The 18,906-nt window shown below is 65.1% G+C and overlaps 1 protein-coding gene across 1 annotated transcript in view; it reads right to left on the bottom strand.

The window, feature by feature from the left end:
• Positions 1-582: 582 nt before the first annotated feature.
• Positions 583-18,906, bottom strand: part of CACNA2D2 (calcium voltage-gated channel auxiliary subunit alpha2delta 2) — a 199,115-nt gene continuing 180,791 nt past the window's right edge. The window contains exons 10-37 of the mRNA XM_082004631.1: positions 18,696-18,854; positions 18,084-18,191; positions 17,478-17,556; positions 17,211-17,260; positions 16,170-16,259; positions 15,890-15,958; positions 15,396-15,470; positions 14,852-14,926; positions 14,607-14,678; positions 14,192-14,263; positions 13,953-14,014; positions 11,932-12,008; positions 8,382-8,442; positions 5,889-5,986; positions 5,587-5,677; positions 5,381-5,443; positions 5,155-5,258; positions 4,971-5,069; positions 4,784-4,878; positions 4,448-4,495; positions 3,975-4,046; positions 3,652-3,804; positions 3,480-3,532; positions 3,319-3,374; positions 3,092-3,215; positions 2,566-2,675; positions 2,260-2,348; positions 583-1,706 (exon numbers count right to left, since the gene is read on the bottom strand). Coding sequence (XP_081860757.1) covers positions 1,578-1,706; positions 2,260-2,348; positions 2,566-2,675; positions 3,092-3,215; positions 3,319-3,374; positions 3,480-3,532; positions 3,652-3,804; positions 3,975-4,046; positions 4,448-4,495; positions 4,784-4,878; positions 4,971-5,069; positions 5,155-5,258; positions 5,381-5,443; positions 5,587-5,677; positions 5,889-5,986; positions 8,382-8,442; positions 11,932-12,008; positions 13,953-14,014; positions 14,192-14,263; positions 14,607-14,678; positions 14,852-14,926; positions 15,396-15,470; positions 15,890-15,958; positions 16,170-16,259; positions 17,211-17,260; positions 17,478-17,556; positions 18,084-18,191; positions 18,696-18,854 — 2,433 coding nt within the window. The 3' untranslated portion in view covers positions 583-1,577. The remainder of the gene's footprint in view (positions 1,707-2,259; positions 2,349-2,565; positions 2,676-3,091; positions 3,216-3,318; positions 3,375-3,479; positions 3,533-3,651; positions 3,805-3,974; positions 4,047-4,447; positions 4,496-4,783; positions 4,879-4,970; positions 5,070-5,154; positions 5,259-5,380; positions 5,444-5,586; positions 5,678-5,888; positions 5,987-8,381; positions 8,443-11,931; positions 12,009-13,952; positions 14,015-14,191; positions 14,264-14,606; positions 14,679-14,851; positions 14,927-15,395; positions 15,471-15,889; positions 15,959-16,169; positions 16,260-17,210; positions 17,261-17,477; positions 17,557-18,083; positions 18,192-18,695; positions 18,855-18,906) is intronic.

Consider the following 18,906-nt stretch of genomic DNA (forward strand, 5'->3'; position numbering starts at 1 on the left):
AAAGCTACAAGCAGAATGACCATTAATTAACCCCAGCACTAATTAGCGCCTGGTGCCCTCCCCAGCCCCCCCAGGGTGGCCGCACTGAGGGGGCTCCCCCAGCCCTGGTTGATGGGGTGGCTCTGAGCGGGGTGCCCCAGGGGGGTGAGGGCCCACGGGGCTGCCTGCCCGGGCTGGGGCCCCCAGCACTGCCGAGAGCAGTGGGGTGCATGGGTGGTGGGTACGGCACCCCTTGCACCGCAGCACCCCGGGGTGTCACGGCCGGGCACGCTGCACCTTGCGCTGGGACCCCCCAGCCCCGCGGCACCTCTCCCAGCCGGGGTGACGGGGTGCAGTGGGGCGCAGTGGGGTGCAGCGGGGCGCAGGGGCTGAGCAACTGCTCCGTCTGCCTCCTCGGCACCCAGTGTTTTGTCTGGGGGGACACATGCCCCCACCCGAGTGCCCTGGCATAAGCCCCAGCACCTCAGGGCACCCCACTGCAGGGCCACCTCCCGCCCCCCGAGCTGGGACCTCAGCAGCACCCGGGGAGCAGCTCCCCTCGCCGCAGCCGGCCGGCGGCCCCCACGCCGGTGCCCCGAGGGACGGGCATGGGGGCCTGGCACGTCCCTTCCGGGGACACGTGGCACCTCCTGCTCCATTTCCCGCTCTGGAGTGTGCGGCACATCCTGCTGCAGGGCACGTGGTGTGACCCGCCCGGGGGCACACAGCACACCCCATCTTGGGACAGGTGACACGTCCCCCTTGGGGACACGTGGCATGTCCCCCTCGGCCAGCGCGGTTTCTTTGGCAGGGCTGCCGGGGCGAGGGCGGCCGGGGGGGGCCGGCAGGGCTGGGCGCACAGGATTTCACAGTGATCTGCAGAACGGAAAAGAAACAAAAACACATTTTTTTTCCCCTCCTTTTCACCCCAGTATCTGTGCCCAAGAATGCACGCGAGCAGCTGAGCCCAGAGCAGGGACCAGGGCTCCATCCCGCCCCGGCGCAGGCGATGGCCAGCTGCCCCCACCTCCTCCCCTGCCTGCACCCGGCCCGAGCCTGCAGGGATGCTGGAGCCACTGTCCACCCTGCAAGCCTGAGGGAGCTGGCTGGTACCTGCTGGAACAAATAATACTGACCCGCACAGTCAAATCAAGTCCTTTTTTCTTTTTTTTTGTGTGTTTTTTTTTCTTTTTTTTCCCCTTTTTTTTTTCCATGTGTCCTTGTTGCTGACAATAAACACCGCCGTTCTCCAGGCAAAAATGTCGGAAACTCGATGTAGAAAGATCTGGTTTAAAATCTTCAGGCTAAAAAAATAGGTGAGGTGGAGGGGGGGTTGCGGGCAGATGGTGCCGACGCCACTTTCCGAGTCCGAGCGGCTGGGAGGGCGCGACATCGGGGCACCAACCCGGTCCCTGCTCTGCCAGGGAGCCCCTGCCCGCACCCTGACTCTTCTTTGGCTGCGGCCGGTGGGGAACGCGGGGCGGCATCGCAGGGGTCCCCGAGGCGGTGGAAGGGACGTCGCTCCCGCTCCATCGGGCCGGGGAGGGGGATGGAGATGGAGCTTGAAAGAAAAGAGAGCTGGCGGGGCGGCTGGGGGGCTAAAGGCAGGTGGCTGGGGGCAGCGGGTGCCGGCTGGTGCTGGAGTAGAGGAGCAGCAGCTGCAGGGAGAGCAGGACCCCCAGGGAGGGGGCGAAGGAAGCCCCTCGGCCGCAGTCTGAGGTATCTTCCTGGGAGGGGGCAAAGGGAGAGTGGCCGTGGGGCACCCCCAGGGACACCCACTGCCCCGGCAGGAGCACCCATTGCCCCCCTGCAGCACCTCCTGCCCCAGGACCCCTGTGGCATTGTCCCCTTAGAGGACATCCCATGGTGCTGCTCTCTCCGGGACCCCCATGGCTCCACTCCCCGCCCCCAGGAGGGCATGCCATGGCATCGTTCTCCTAGGGACCCACATGGCTCTGATCTCCTTCAGGGGGCACCCCAAGGCTCCCGACCCCCCTGGGTCCTCCCAGGGCTCCAAACCCCCATCAGGGGGGTCCCCGCTACAGCAGTGCACCCCCAGGATCCCCCCATGGCTCTGATCCCCCAAGGGGGGGCACTCACCCCTCCATTCCCTCCCAGTGGGGAACCCCTCAGCTCTGCTCCCCTGGAAATCCCCCATGGCTCCACTCCCCCTCTCAGTGGGAACCCACTGCCCCAATTCCCCCCAGGGGGACACCCCCCCGTCTCTGCTCCCTCTCTCCCATGGGGCACCCACTGCCCCCATGCCTGCACCCCACATACTGTTGCATTGTAGTCGAAGCAGATGTGGGGACCTTTCCGGTAGCGGGGCCTGTCCACCAGCTCACACTGGTTGGGGTCCCTCGGGGGGGCTTCGCAGGTCAAGGAAAGCACCAGGACAGGGCAACAGGGACCCATGGGGCACCCCATGGTCACCCCCAACCCCTCTGGCCACGGGCCAGCTCCCTCCACCCCCTGCCAGCTCCCGCAGCTCCCGTCCCCCCTGCCCTGTCCCTGCAGCCCCTGCCTGTCCCCCCACCCCTCTGCCACCATGTCCCGGTGGGCCGCAGCTGGATCGCCAAAGGATACCTCTTACCTCCGCCTGCAGCAGCTTGACGGACTCGCACTGGCTGCAGAGGGGCTTGTCGGCCACCACGAAGAGCAGGTTGGTGTTGGCCAGCCTCTGCGCGTGGAAGAGCCTGGGGGTGCGACGGCAGCGGGGACCCCAGTTATCCTCTGGCCCCGGTGCCAGCGCTGCCGGTGGGTGGCTCTGGGGAGGCTGAGCCAGCAGGGCATCCCCATCCCCAACCTCATCCCCGTCCTCGTCCCCAACCTCGTCCCTGTCCCCATGCCCAGGGACTGCCCAGGGAACCGGCACCGATGGGCTTTCAGGACTTGGTCCCACTTGGAGGGGCCCCGGGAATGTCACGACCACCCCACAGCCCATGGGGACACTACCATTGTTGCTCCGTGTCCCCCATCCGGGTACCACAGCCCGACCGAGCGTTGCACGGCATCTCGCATCGCGCCCACGCAGGTGGCTGCACAGGCAAGGGCGGCCTAGCGGGGTGTCCCCAACACAGCACGGGCGGTGGGACGGTGGGGACGGACCCACCTGGAGCAGTTGCCACAGTCGATGATGGCGTTGTAAGTGGCGTTGACGGTGCTGAAGTAGTACTGTGTCTGCTTCATGATGCAGCTCGTCTCCCTGGCCTCCATGCCGTCGCCTGCCACCTCCTCTGCGCCGGCACAGCGCCGTGGGCCGGGGGCCACGGACACCCCACCACGCGCCCCCGCCACGTCCCCTGCCCGCCCCCAGCCCGGGGCTCCCCGGGGACTCACCCGTCTGGAACCAGCTGCTGTAGGTGAGGCCGTACAGGAACTGCTGCAGGAGGGACCTGGGGAAGGCGAACGCGGCCGCGTTGCTGTCCCAGCCCCAGGGACGCGCCGGCGTCACCCCCCGGCAGAAACGGTCCCTGGGGAGGGGACGCAGCGGGGCTCACCAGGCTGCGGCCGAGGTCCACCAGGCGAGGTTCAGGAGATCGGCCACAGTGGGCTGTGGGCAAAGAGGGGGGCGGTGAGCCAGCGGGTCCCCATTGCAGGGTGCTGGGGACACCCCCGCGGGTCCCTGAGCTCCCAGACTGCCTGGTGGCCACCGTCCCCATGGGTGCTCACCACAAAGACGCCACGGGGCGCAGCACCCGTGTTGCTCTGGGCCTCGGGGGCGCAGACGGACTGGAAGTCGTAGGACTCCTTACGGGTGTAGAAGGAGTTGTTGTAGAGGGCGGACATCAGGTTGGCGTCCACCTCGCTGAAGAACTTGCCCACCTGGGATGGATGGGGACACCAAGTCTGCACCCAAATGCCTCCTCACCATGGTCTTCCCTGGTGGGGACTCTAGCAGGGCTGTGTCACACCACCTATGACATGAGCTCAGAGGTCTCAGCTCCCTGCTAGCATCCTACGCCCAGGAGAGCTGCCATGCAGGCACCACTCACCTGGTACCAGTGGTCCTCCTGGTTGGAGAGCACCAGGAATCCCCCGTCATCGATGAGGACGCAGATGAGGTCCTGGGGATGGAGGGCAACGTCACCCACCCCTGGCTGTGCCCCGGGCAAGGCAGGAAAGGCAGGGTGGGGGGTGATGGGCGGGCAGGCAGGCAGGGGCCCCAGCACGGTGTCCCCAAGCCTGGGGACCGCTCAGGAGCATCTCGGTGCTGGGAGCACCTGTGCTGGGTGCAGGGAGCAGGAACCACCATCCATCCTGGGGGGGTTTAACAGCCCCCTCAAGTGTGGGTCCATGATCCAGGGGGCAAGCCCTGGGGCTTTGTCCCTGCGAGGAGGGTTGGGGGCTGGCTGAGCCCCGGGAGCAGCAGAGGGACAGGGTGGGTGTGCTTGCCCAGACAGCATGGGCAGAGGACGGGGAGTCCTCCCAGCCATCCCCGCTGCCCCCACCCCTGCCCAGCACCCACCTTGTTGTTGGCCTCGCAGTCCATCTCGCAGCTGGTCGAGGGGTCGCACTGTCAACCAAAACCAGGGCAGAAGGACGGGTTAGTAGGATCATCTTCCCCCCCAGCACTGTCCTCGCGGGAGGGGACACGTGTGGCGGTGTCCCCAGGGGACTGGGGTTGGGTGCCCCGAGCAGGGTGACGGACAGGGCTGTGCTGGAGGTACAAGCCCACTGAGGCCACAGGCACCTTGTCCTGGCAGTGCTCCCCAGCCATGTCCCCAGCAAGCAGAGCTCCCTCCCCGTCACTGTCCCCATCCCCACACCATGCCAGCGCCGTGCGAGCCCTTGGGGGACGTACCCGGCGGGCGCCCAGCTGGTCACGGTCTGTCCGGTTGCTCGCCAGCACTTTGAACTTCTCAGCCCAGGCCTCCAGGTCCAGCTTCACCCCCACCACTGGGGGGGCGGGGAGATGGGGTCAGCCCTGGCACGGGGGGACGATGGGGAACCCCCCAGCCTGGCGGTGGGGCACGCAGCTCCCTGCCTACCTGCTGGCTTCAGCGTCTTGCCCCCGATGCTGAGCTCCACAGCAGTGCTCACCAGGATCCCGATGGTGTTGTTCTCCAGGTCCAGGCCCCGGTAGCCGTCTGCGGAGGGCAGGGGCGGCATGAGGGGACACACAGGGCCAGCAGCAGCCCGTGCGACCCCCTGCGGCCCCCAGCCAGCACCCACCATCCCGGTAGGGTGGCTTGAAGATGTAGCCCTTGTTGTCCAGGCTCCTCCGGTAGAAACTGGCATTGAAGGGCTCCGGTTCCTCCTCCCAGTCATCCGCAGCCCTGGCAGGGGAGCAGCCATGGCCATGGCGGTCACTTGGCGCTGGTGCCACTGAAGATGGCCCCATGGGAGCAGCCGTGCCACCGTGTGGGGCCGGGCACACACGCACCGCCCAGACACTCACTTGTTAGGGAAGACGCGGGTGATGCCTCCGTCGGTGGCTGCGAAGACAGCCAGGAGGCTGTACCTGCAAGGAAAGGGGCCGGGCATGTCGGGCATCAGTGGGGTTTGCTTTGGCCCTGTCCCATCCCCGTAGCCCGTCTCAGCCCCCTGATCCCCGCTGCCCCCCTGCCAGCGCTGCCCGTCCCGGGCCACCTCGCCCCCACCTACGTGTTGAGGTCCTGGTCCTTCCAGACCCGCTCTACCAGCTGCTGCGTGATGCCTGTGTCCAGGATCAGGTTGTGCAGGAGGAAGTTGTCGCCTTGGGAGGAAGATGGAGAGGATGAGGAGGAGGAGGTGAGGGCCGGCCCTGGGGGGGCCACCCACACCCCCCTGCCCAGCACTGACACACACTGCGACAGCTCCTGGGACCCCAATCTTGGCGCGGTTCACCCCCTGCCCCATCTCCCTCATGCCCCCACACCCCCCGAACCCCACCACCAGACCCCCACCAGCCATCCCCAGCTACTCACACTGCTTGGAGTCTGGGGTCACCTTTTCCATGAGGGCAATAAAGTTTTCCAGGAACTCGGTGTTGTTATCCGACAAGTCGAGGTCTTTGCAATACTCTCTGGGGTTTGGGGGACAAGGTTTGTAGTTCGCGAGGATGGAAAAGGCAAGGTCAGTTCTCCCCCGGGGGACATGGTGGAGGTGACGTGCCACCGCTCCCATGAGCGTCATCCCACCGGGGCAGGCGGCTGTGGGCATCCCTGCAGACTGCCCGGCACCCAGCACTCTGCTGCCTGCAGTGCCGCCGGCTTGGCCACCACACCGGCCGCCGGGTCCGTCACTGTCACGGGCACCGAGGTGCCATCACCTCTGCCAGGGCCAGGTTTGATGGATCCCAGTTTGCCCAGAGCAGTACAACGCTGAGCCCAGCTCTCCAAGTACTGGTGGGGCTACTGGTGGGGCTACTGGTGGGACTGGGAGCCTCTGCCACCGTGCTCCCACAGAGAGCGGTACTTACCTGCGGGGCCAGGTGGGTGCCACCGTGCCCACCCTGCCCTGCCCCTGCGGCACCCCGGGGAGCAGGGGCTCCGCTGCGGGTGTGAGCCGGGGCTTGGCTCGGGAGCCCCCACGGCTGCGCCAGCGGCACCGCGCAGGCGCTCGGCAGCCGTATCTGTACCCTTTGCACAGATAGTTAGATGCTGGGTGAGGCCCGACTGGCGGAGGTGGGCGCTCACCCACAGGCATCGCTGCCCCCGAGCCCCTCCTGGGGTGGGCACTGCAGCGGGTACCTCATCCTGGTGCCGGTCTGGGGCCACCCTGAGTGCAGAGCCCTGGCCCCACCGATGTCGGGGACAGCCATGGCCCCGCTGGTCACCGCAAGGCTCTAGCCAGGTGACATGGGTTAGTGCCAGCCTGGGGTGCCGACAGCCCCCCAGCTTCAGTGGTGCGGTTGCAGGCAGTGCCAGGGGCTCAGGGCTCCCGCCGCTCACGTCCCCTCCGCCGAGCTCCTGACTCTGCCAAAAGCCTCGTTAAGAGGACAAATGCCAGAGCAGAGGGTGGCAGGCAGCTTGCCCACAGGGCAGCCGAAAAAGCTGGGGCACCCCGGTTGGCCCAGCCCGGCCCCCCGCCCCTGCCCAGCGGGAGCAGCCACCTAAATATCTACAGCGACACGCACAGATACAGGTACTCACACACCCACGGGGGACGGGGGATATACGGTTTCTGAAAATTTCTGGTGGCCCATGGGCACGGCAGCGCCGATGGCAGATCATACAGTCGCCCTGGGTGCCGGGCCCCCTCCCCGGGCATGCGGCTCCTCCCTGCCGCCCGCTCGCGCCTGGCTGGCACCCACCGCAGAGAGGGTGCTCACAGAGCCGCTTTGGGGGCCACCGAAAGACTCGCCTCCATTTTCAAACCCTCCTTTTCTCTCCGGCTGCAGCGGCCGCGGAGCCGCCACGCTGGACACCGACCCCATCACCGCAGCCTGGGGCAGGGGGGCAGACCCACCCCTTGGGCCTCGGACATCACCTCCATATCTATTCCCTTAGCACGCTTACGGGCCAATTTTTCAATAACGGGGTTTTTCTGTTTCTTATTAATACTCTGCTTTGGCTCCCTCGTTTCCTGGACCTCACCCCTGCTGCCCTGTGCGTTGCCTCGGGACCAAGTCCCCTCGAGAAAGCCGGGGCTGCACAATAACCGTACATTTTGGGCAGGTTTAGCCAGAATCAGCGCGAGCGAGCGACGGCTGCGGTCGGCAGGGAGGGTAGGGGACACGGCAGGTGGCACAGGCGGCCGGGCTGCAGCCTCAACCTGCTGCCGTCCCCAAGAGCTGCCATGATAAAACGTCTCCTAACGGGGCGTTTAGCTGTTACGATGCCGTCCGAGCGCACAGGTGATTATCTGGTGATGTTAATTAGGGCTGATCAGAGGTTGCACTGCAGCGGTGGGGACGGCAGGGTGCCGGCAGAGCCGTGGGGCTCCCCGAACACCCCACTGAGGGATGGCCCTTCGTCCCCGCTAGATGACAAGACCGGGTGGCACGGCCCAGCGGAGGGGACACGTCTGTCCGTCTGGGGGCCACTACGCTGTCCTCACATCCCTGTTTGCAGCCTGAGGCCGGCAGCCTCCCCAACCCCCCCCCGGGGCATCCCGAATTGGAGCCGAAACCTACCCCTCCTTCCCCCCGCTCCCCCCCGCAGCCAGCACGACTGTATGATGCCACCGCCGGCCCCTCGCTCGGCGGGGGGATTTTCAGAAACTATACCTATATATGCACGCGCAGAGGTCGGGCAGTACCGGGTGCATATATAACCGTGCTGGATGCAACCGGGTGGCGGAGCGGGGCCGGGGTCCCGGCGGCAGCCCCCCTCGGCCGAGCGGGCACACAACACACACAGCGACAGGGGACGGGGAGGGGGGACGAGGCACGATGAGGCAAGGACGGGGGGCGAGGGGGGGGTGGGCAGCGGGGCCGGGGCGGATGCACACCTCGGCAAGCGCACACGCAAAGCTACCTGGGAGCAATGAACACATGTCCCTCCGACTCAAAGCTGTTGGGCAGCAGGTATTCAAAATCTGCAACAGAAAGGGAAGGTTATCCGGCGGGGAGGGGGAACGGGGCTGCCGGGGGCCAGGATGGAGAGAGACGGACAGAGAGAGAGGGGAGGGAATGGAAAAAAAAAAAGGCATTTGCTGCTCTTGGTACCAAGAGAGGAAGGAAAAGGCCGTTCTGCTGTCGCTGGCACCGCACGGGAAGGAAAGTTATAGCCAAATCAGGAGAGGTTTTGCCCATCTCGGCTCGAATTTGCTCGGTCGCGGGCTGAAGGCGGGCGGTTGCGTACGCGCGGCCGGCGGCGTGTACGCAGGGACACACAGAGACACACACACATATATATATGCGCGCACATGTATATATATGCATGTTTGGGAGGGCGTGGGGGGCGTCTCTCTCTCGAGGGGTGGGTGGTGGGCGAGGGCAGGGAACCGCATGCTGCGCTCCTGGCTGGAGGAGGGTCACCAAAACACTCGGTTGTCGGGAGGAAAAAAACCAGGAGTTTTCAGGCATCGACATGGCCAAACGGGGAACCTTGCCGAGGACAGTCCAACCAGAGGCTCCCGGCCCAGCGAAGCGCCCTGCAACGCGCTGCGGGGCTCTGCCGCCGGGCACCGGCGACCCCCTCCCTCCCCGGGGCGGTGGGACCCCAGTGGGGACGGGGGGCCCATGCTCGCCCGCCAGCCCGGCGCCTCGCTCTGCCTTCAGGGGGGGTCGCAGCCCCAGCAGGGTTTGGGGTGCCTCTCGGGGACCCCTCCGGCAGAGAGGTGGCGGATGCGGGGTTCAGCTCACGGGGGCGAGCCGGGTTAGGGGGGCGCGTGGGGGGTGGGCAGCGCCCCCCCGCCGGCCCCGCCGCATTGCAGGGCACGGCCAGAGGTTGGACTGTTGCTCTCCGAGGGCTGTAGGCAGGGGCTGGGTACAAGCCGATGAGAGGAGGAGGAGGAGGAGGAGAGGAGTACAAAACACTCGTACTTGGTCCATCAGCATTGCCATCGCAGGGGCGCCGGGAGGAGGCAACTCAAAGCTGATAGAACAGGGCTGAGGGTGACGCTCCCACCCGCCCGCCTGGCCCTGTCCCCCTCGTCCCCCCCGTCGCTGCCGTGCCCCCCGCAGCCGTCGCCCTGCCCGTGCCGGGGCGCGGGTGCAGCCGGGCAGGCTGCCGGCGGGCACCGCGTGCGGGGTACGTGCGGGCGGGAGCGTGGTGGCACGTCCCCCGGGGGCCGTGCGCGCCGGGGTGGCCCCTGGCCGGCCATGGGGCTGCACGGGAGCTGTGGGTCAGGCCCCACAGGGCCCCGCCTGCTCCGGTGAGCAGCCGGGCATCACAGGGACGTGGGCCAAATCCTGCCCTGGGTCGCACGGGTGACGTCCCGCTCCGCTGCAGGGGGGTACCGGCCCCGGCCCCCCCCGCCTGCCTCAGTGGGGCTTTGGGCTCCAACTCGGCTGCTCCCAGGGGGCACGGACGGCGCTGGGCGGCTGTGGCTGCCAGGGGCTTTATGCCATGCTGGGCCCCAGGGCAGGGGGGACGGCCACCGGGCAGCCGTGGGGGGCAGGCAGCGCGGCACCCCGGGGCTCGGCCACCCCGCGTCCCCGCGGGGCCAGGCCCGCCGCCCCCATGCAGCGGGGTGGCATCGCCCCAGGGTGGTCCCATCCCCACCTCCGCCGAGGGTTTCTGCTTGGGGGGCTCCCCCAAAACCGTCTGTCCCAGAGGGAGACGGTGGCGGAGGACTGGGTCCCCCCCTGGGCTCCGTCCCCACCACCTTCGGGCGCCCACCCCGCAGCCCCCCGCTCCCTGCACAGCCCTATCCCTTTCAGGTTGAGTTGTCTTGGGGAGAGAGAAAGCAGAGGAGCTGGGACGGGGAGAAGGAGCCGGAGGAGGGCAAGGCAGGGAGAGGAGCAAGAAGAGGGGGCGGCGGGGGGGAGGAAGAGCAGGGTATCCGACTAGCTACAAAAAACCTTGTGGATCGAAGACAGCAGAGTTTCATACGAGATTGGCTCTCGAACGATATCAAACCAGGTTCGGGAGCGATGCACGGGGAGGGAGTGGGGGATTGTCGTGACAAAGCTCTCATGGACAGAACAAGACATGTTGCTTTCAAATAAAGGGGGAACTGGAGGAGAGGAGGAGGAGGGAGGAAGGGCGAGTCGGTGGCGGTTTGCAGGTTCGGCGTGGCAAACGGGCAGGGAGATGGGCAAGCAGGGGGCTGGGGGGGACTGGACACGGGGCAGGGGACGGGGTGGTGAAGGTGAGTGGTCTGAGACTGAAAATACTTGCCCTTCATTTTGATGTTTGGTACTGTGTGAATCCACCATAGAGAGAAAGCAAGAAAAACAACAAACAAAAAAACAACAAACAAAAAAAAAGGGGGTTGGGTGGAAAGGGGGAAGGGGGGCACAAACAATATTTTATTCAATCGCCGTTTGAATAAAAATATTGTGTATCATAATCATACCAAAAGGAAACCTCTTGCAAAAAACGACATGAAAAAAGAAAAGGAAAGAAAAACCCAGTAACAAAAGGAAACAAAAAGGCCACGGTGAAATAAGAATAAAAAAAAATAATGCAAAGATATAAAACTAGAGAAATATATATATATATATTCAATACTCCAAAGGAAAATGAGAGTCAGTAGCAAACAGTTGCAACAGTCTTGATATCGAAATGTCCTCACTGGTTAGGGGGCATGCACGGCACGGCGGGCAGAGCCGGGGAGGATGGGGGGGGTCCCCCCTCCCGGGGACAGGGACAGCCTGGCCTCGTCCCCACAGGGATGTGGGGCTCCTGCCGATGGATGGAGGGGCGGCAGGGGCCGGATCTGGAGCGGGGCTGGGGTCAAGCCGCTGGGGCGGCAGAGGGGGAGAAACAGGGGGGAACCGGAGGAGGGAGGGTAAGGGTCCGGTTCTCCCACGGCGGGGAGGGTCCCCGGGAGCAGTGTGGACCTGTGGTGGGAAAAAGGCTTGGAGGTCAGAGGGAGAGAGAAAGAGAGAGAAAGGGGGGGCCAGGCTAACACACATGTACACAAATTAATTCCAAACAAAAATCGAAACCAACCGAAACCGAACTCATAAAAAGAAGAATAAATGGCTTAAACCAAACCCAAAGAATCGTAATAAACCAAAGGAAATTAAAGAGATCCATGCAAACTTTCCCAGGCTCGCAGATTACCTGGCTGCTACAGCGTCATCCCTCACCCCCAGGAGGCGAACAGGCAGCGGCGCAGCTGCCTGCGCCAGGCAGCGCCTGCCTGCAGCCTGGGGTTCGGGTTTTGGGGTGCGAAGTGTAAGGACCAAACCATGGCACCCTGGGGCACCCCAGGCAGGCAGCTCCTTTCCCTCCGTGCATTCACCTCTACTCACGCCTCTCTTTTTTTTTTTTTTTTTTTTTTGCCTCTCCTAGTGATCCCTATCTCTTTTCGCAAGTTTTCGCTTCGTGTTTCTCCCCCTGCGAGCCGCGGGCCGGCGTGGGGGCGAGCGGGAGTGCGAGAGGGTGGCGGGGAAAGCCAGGGGCTACTTACACTTGACTTGCAGGATCTGGTCGCTGAGGTTGGCCTGGATGTAGTAGGTGCTGTAGGGAGGCAGGACCAGCCCCAGGCTGCGGAGGGGGAGAGCAGACAGGCGGTGTAAGGCTTTACACCCACCCAGAGCCCTTGGCCGGCCCCCAGCAGCACCCGGCCCCGGCCGATGGCAGGCAGCAGCCCCGCTGGCCTCCTGCAGAGCCCGCTGCGTCCTTCTCTCCAGGGACTGCATCCATGGCTGTCCCAGGGGCACCCAGGCTCATCCCCAGAGCGCCCAGGGTCATGCTGGGGCATCCAGGGTTGTCCCCAAAGCACTCAGTGTCATCCTGGTGGCACCCAGGACTATCTTTGGAACACCCAGGGCCATCCTGGTGGCACCCAGAGTCATCCCCAGAGCACCCAGGGCCATTCTTGGAGCACCTAAGGGTCATCCTGGGGCACCCAGGACCACCCTTGGAGCACTCAGGGCCATTCTGGTGGCACCCAGGGTCATCCTGGGGCATCCAGGGTTGTCCCCAAAGCACCCAGGGCCGTCCTGGTGGCACCCCGGGTCAGCCCAGTGGTACCCAGGGCTGTCTGGGGGGTACCCCTGAGCACAGGAGGTGGCAAGCCTGTCCAGCCAGGCCTGAGACGGGGGGGGGGGGACACCTGCCCAGCAACTGAGGGAGATGCACGTGGAAGAGGGACACAACATCCCTGTAAGGGAGGAAGGCAGGAGGAGACACAGTCCTCAAAAGAAGGGACAAAACCTTCCCAGCGAGGAGACGCTGACGACAACCAGTCCACAGGCACCAGCTACTGGAGAGGGATCCACCAACCAGGGGTCTGGCACACAGGGTGCAGGATGGGGGTTGGAAAGGAGGTGGCAGGAGGTGGTGCTGGGGCTGCTGCACCCACGGGACACGCTGCCAGAGGCTCCTGGGTGCCACCTGCAGCAGCTGGTGGCCTTCGGTGACACTGTCTGTGCCAGGTGCTGCCCAGGATACGGGAGCGCTGGCGGGTGAGGGCTGCCTTCCCGACTCGCATGGGATGCCACAAGTGCAACTGAGCCACCGCAGGACCTGGAGTTGCCCCCCAAGCCACCCCTCCAGCTAGTCCCATCCCGCACCTGGCAGCTCGGCCTGGGCACCCCAGCAAGCATGGCAGAGGTGGCCGCACCCCAAACCACAGGTGGCAACAGTAGGGTGGAGACATTTTTCTGTTCAGTGCTGGTGGCACCCTGTGCTGACGGTGTCCCAGGGAACCCCAGGAAAGATCCTGCTGTGGTGCGGAGCCACGGGCGCGCAGGGCCCCCGGCGGCACCTTTCTCCCTTATAGATCAAGCTGCCGCCCCGGGCACAGCTGTCACCCCGTGTCGTTGTCCCCTTCTCAACAGCGCTGCTTGGCTCAGAAGGGGTGCCACCATGGGGGGCAGGACCGGAGCGGTGTGGGGGACACCTGGCAGCTTTAGGAGGTGGCGGTGACCCTTGCTGGCAGTGAGGAGGAAGAGGGTACAGCAAGGGGACCAACGCAGCTCGTCACAGGATGAAGGCAGCACGAGTTGGACAGCACAGACAGGACAATGCCGGCGTCTTTTTTACACATTTGCTGGTCCAAACTGGGCAATAAACACGGTCCTCCCCCTCCTCAGCTGCTGCCTGTGCTGCAGGGCAGGCACACACTGCCGTCACCCACCCCAGAGCAGGCAGAGACCTGTGCGAGCCCCCGGCTGTGCAGGCAGGCAGTGGCATCCCTTGTCCAGCATCTTGCACGCCAGCCCTGCCGCGCCTGTCTTGAGCCCTGGGGACCATGGCCCGGCTCCACGAAGCTGAATACTGGCGGATGGCACTTTTGGGAGTGCCCTCTAGAGCATCACTGGCTGCGTGCAATGATCCGACGGCACGTCTGTAACCCCGCAGCCCATGGGACACGTTCCTGGTGGCCTCGGGGACCTCTCAAGCTGCAGGCACGAGACCACAGCCCTGTGCCGGTGGGGTCCGGCTGATGCTGGGTGAACAGGTTGTGCTGGCAGCGCCACTCACCTGTAGTTGGTGCTTTTGATGGGGGCCCATGTGTAGGTCCTGAACACCTCATCGATGTATTGCTGTGGGTCAGAGGGAGCCAGTCAGGCCGCTGCAGTGCTGGGACCCTGCTGGCGCGGTGGCACAGGACACCAGCTCCAAGCCTTGTGCCGGACTTGGTCCCTCACTCCCTGCCACTGGGGTTGGATGTTCAGCACAGAGGTGGATTTGGCCGTGACCCCCTCCCCCTGCAGCCTTACCTCATCCAGAGACTTGATGAGGGTCTTGATGAACCTCTGCCCGTCATTCCCATCAATCATGCTTCTCCGGATCTGGGGGACACGGAAGAGGCGACTGAGGGCCACAAAGCCTGGCCACATGCCCAGGGGCACCCATCTCAGCAGGGTGGCACTGGGGACGTGTGGGGTGCAGGGGCGAGCAGCCCGGGGGGCTCTGGGGCAGGGAGGGAAGGAGGCTGAGGAGTGTAGGGCAGGCAGAGCCGGGCTGGCACCCAGGGGACAGTGACCCAGCTCCTATCCCCACCATGGCCCCACCGGCGCTGTGCCAGGGCCCCGAGGATGAGGCGCTCCCCAGGGCAGGCTGGAGGGGCCGAGTGCCCTTTGCAGCTGCAGATCTCAGGCCTGTACCCCGAGAGCTGCCCTTGGGTCTGCCCACCTCCTCCTTGTTCTCGTCCTCCAGCTCAGCGTCCAGGAAGTCCAGCGTCACCGGCTCACGGAAATTGATGATCTGCAGGCAGAAAGGGAGAGCCGGGGAAGGGCTCAGGGCTCCCGCAGCTGCTGCTGAGTCCAGACAAACTCATCACAATTCCCACAATTAGCTCCTAACGACCCCGGGAAGCTGCATGTCCCACAGGGCCTGGCTAACCCCTGCTGCTGCTGCCCCGATGGGCCTCTCCTCACCTGGGGCTGCAGGTTGGGGTGCAGCAGGACGTAGCCGTTCAGGTCGATGGCGAAGACATAACCGTTTGCCCCCAGCTGCAGGAGGAGAGGAGGGATGAGGCTGGCCAGGCGGCTCTATGGTGTGCCATGCCGTGCCAGTGCGATCACCCTCACCTCTGCAGGCAGAGCTCGCCCCATGCCCCCCCCCCAAGGCTCAGCCTTTTCTATCCATCTATTTCTATTCTCAGGCCAACAGCATCTCTCACCCCGGCTCTGGATTTTGCCTGCTGCCCCTTCTTCCAGGCTTATAAGGTTTATTCCCTGCTGACCCTTGCAAGGGTTTTGGCTCCGGGTCCATCACCTAGCATCACCCAGCTCTGATCCCTGCCCACCTGCCTGCCCTGGTCCCTGCCTGCAATCATGGCTCTGCACCCTGCTACCGCCAGCGCTGCTGGAGGTGCTATGGGGTGCTGGGGGGCACAGCCTGGGGCTCCCTGCAGCGGGCTCCCCATGCCGGGCTTGGACAGTGTAGGGCAGGGACGGAGGGGAAAGGGCCCCCACGCACGTTGTATCGCGGAGTCAGCCTCTTGATGTCGTTGAGAGCCACGTCGATCCCCATCACGCCCAGGATGAGCTGGTTCTGGAAGGAAGCGCAGGGCGGGAGGCGGGTGGGAGCAGGGCTGCCACCTGCCACCACCAGCATGGCGACGGGGAAACGGGGATAGACCTCTTCTCCCTCCAGGGATGTGTGGGTCAGATCCGGACACCGCAGGGGCACAGGGTGGGATGTGCCAGCCCCCCAGTAGCCTTCCATGAGATACTGCATCTCCCAGGGACTTGCAGCTGCCAGCTGTCCCCATCGAACTGGGAGAGCTAGCCAAAGTCATTTGGGTCCCAGGGATAGCAGTCACCCCTGGTCTCACCCCAGAGAGGGGGTGCAGAGCAGGTAGCCCCCCAGGGATGCCAGTGTCCCCCACTCCCCCAGCCACGTGCCCAGCGTTGGGGCACCCAGCCCCAGACCCGGGGGCCCCAGTGCAGTCAGCGCAGCCAGTCTCCTACCTTCCTGTCACTGCTGTCCTCCGTCAGGTTGAACACCGGCAGCGTGCCCGTCACCACCAGGCCCAGCCCCTGCACAAGCACAGAAAGGTGCCCTGTGGCCCCTTACTGGCCCCAGGACCCACAGCTGGGGCTGGGCAGCAGAGAGGGGTTACCCCCGGCAAGGGAGATGGGGGCATGTGCTGTGCAGCACCCTGGGGCCGGTGTCCCCCCGCGCACCCCAGGGCTATGTGGGACCCTGGGGCCGGCATCGCCCTGTGCACCCCAGGGCTGGGGTCCTTACCAGGGCATCCTGGTAGACGTTGGTCCACTGAACCTGCTTGGCTCGGTTCCCGGCCAGGACCATCGGTCTGCCCAGCACGTCCAGGTACTCCTGCAGGGACGCAGAGTGGGGGAAAGCATGACGTGGGAGCCAGGTACCCCCCTGCTCTGACCCAGTGACACCCCTGTCCCCATGCACGCCCCAGGGGTTATTAACGGGGTGCTTGGTGCTGGCCTCCAGCTGCAGGCTGAGCTAGGGGAGGGGGCTCAGCAGCTACCAAACCTGAGGGTAATGGCTCCAGCTGGGAACCGAACGGGCCTGTCGAGATGGAAACAAGGCGCTGCTCGCCATCAGCCATGCACGGGCAGGGCTGGCCAGAGCGCCCCCAGCTCCCAGCCAGCCCCAGGGCTGGGCTTGCTCCATCACGCCCAGACCGCATCGCTGCCGACTCCCTGGCTGCCACTACAGCAGATCCCAAAAGGATCTTCTCCTGGGGCAGGTTTCCCTTACCCTGGCTCACCTTGCCAAGGTAGACCCCTGGGTAGGGGGGCAGCCCCTGTGCCACGATGCCAGCCCTGCCCTGAGGGGCTGCCCCACTCGGGTACCCCCCCATCACCTGCCCACCATAGCACCTCGTGTGCATCCGATAAAGAAAAGGGGCAGAAAAGGGGCAGACGGACGGGGTGTGGGGCAGACATACCTGGCTCTGCTGGGGCTGGCCCTGCCTGCGCTCGCTCCCTCCCTCCCTGCCTGCACTCCCTCCCTGCCCGCGCTTGGCTCTGCTCTGCGCTGATTAACGCCTGATGTTTCATAATTAGTCACTCAAAAGGCAGCAGGTCCATGGGGAGCTGCAGAAGATGAATTACTTATTTCAACAGCGCGAGGCCTGGCCGAGGGCTCGGCTCTGCTCCCCAGCTCGCTGCCACGCTCGCTGCCGGCCTTTGGGCTCTCTGCAGCGGGGCTGGGGCTGCCTGAGTGCGCACCCAGGCAGGGCACCTCCGGGAGGGCAGCTCTGCCTGCGCCTGCCTGCGCCTCTGCCTGCCTGCCGGCACCCTGCCGTACCTGCGTGTTGATGCGGATGGCGCCGATGGAGGGGATTTCGAAGTAGTAACCTTGGAAAAGAAACAGAAAGGCAGCTGGAGAGCCAGATGTCTGCCTGTCCGGCAGCCTGGCCGTCTTGCTGCCTGTCCTGCTGTCCTGCCCTCCAGGGTTGCAGCCAGCACCTTGCCGGCAGTGGCATGCACCGGAGCGCTGGTGCCAGTCCCCGTGCGAGAGGTGAGCCCAGTACCCCGCAGCCGCCTGTGCTGGCGGGGTGCCGGCCCCGCTCACCTTTGTTGGCGCAGGCCATCCACTGCAGCGGGGTCACGTCGTAGTTGTGCTGCCCGACGGAGAAGGTGAAGACCCGCACCTGCGGCAGAGCACAGCAGTGAGGACCATCCACCGGGCACCCCGGTCTTCCACACACGGGTGCTCCTGGCCGACGGCAACCTCCCTGGGGACCGCGCGGCCCGCAGCCAAGCGTGGGAAGGCAGAAGGCGGCTCTTGCGAAGCCCCTCTCTCCCTGCCAGGAGGCAGGCAGTCCTGGTCCCCGGCGGCCAAAGCCACCCACCCCGGCGGGACCGGAGGTCCTCGCACTAGGGCATTGCTGCACAGGGAGGGGTCTGTGCTCTCTGAAGGTCCCACACGGCCCAGGATCCCCCCAGCCCACAGGTCTCCCGCATGCCGAGGTGGGAGCTGGCTATAAATGGCACCGGCACATCAGCTGCCCCGTTACTGGGGCGGCATCTCGGCGCAGGAGCAGGCTGTCGGGGAGAGAGGATGGCAACATTGCTTGCGGCAAATGAGGTGGAAGCTGGCAATGGAGCTGCAGCAGCCGTCTCCCTCCCCGGCGAGCGACCCCCAGCCCGGCACATGGCCCCACAGCCCCTCACCCACCGTCTTATTGGGCCAGTTGTACTTCTCAAAGACGTCCTGCACCCGGTCCTCGCCGCCGTCCGTGAACATCATGATCATCTTGTTGCAGTTGGCACGCGTGATGTTGGACTGTGGGGCAGAGAGGCAGCGCCTGAGGCCGGACCCGGCACGAGCAGCGCTGTGCGTGGGGCAGGATGCAGCCAGGAGGGCTGGCCCCAACCCATCTCTTTTCCCGGCCTGTTCCTCCAGGGTGAGGGTGGAGGGGTGAACGGGCAGGAGGAGGGGACACTGTCTGCTTGAAAACGATGTTGTGGCTATTGCTGCTTGGCACCTAATAGCACCATCCATCTTTATTTTCCTTCTGGCATGGTGTCTGGCTGGAGCCAGCCGCCTCTGCCCAGCCCTGCTAACTTTTAATAACCCAGAGGGGCAGCAGCTCCAGTAAAACCTCGCTACAGCGTGCCGGGGGGTGGGATGTCCCTCCTGGCATTGCGAAGGAGGACAAGGAGTCCTCTGGATGCTGAAGCCTCAGGCATGGGGCGGCAGCGGGGTGCTCGGGGCTCTCCCATTGCCCCCAGCGCCCATGGGTGCACTCTGTCCCCCCCACAGCCCACAGCCCGGCGTCCAGCTCACATTCTGCAGCTGGTCGAAGGCGTACTCAAAGCCAGCCTTGTAGTCAGTCGTGCCCTTGGCCACCATCCCCTGCACATCCTCCTTGAAGACCTTCTTGTTCCGGATGTTGGCCTGCACCAGGTGCTTGAAGCACGACACCGGCTTCGCCTTCTCGTTGAACTGGGAGGTGAAAGGGAGGGGAGGGAGTTGCAGAAAGGGGATGGGGACTCAT

This window comes from Phaethon aethereus (genome assembly GCF_964289735.1).
Source record: "Phaethon aethereus genome assembly, chromosome: 11".
NCBI classification, from domain to species: Eukaryota; Metazoa; Chordata; class Aves; order Phaethontiformes; family Phaethontidae; genus Phaethon; species Phaethon aethereus.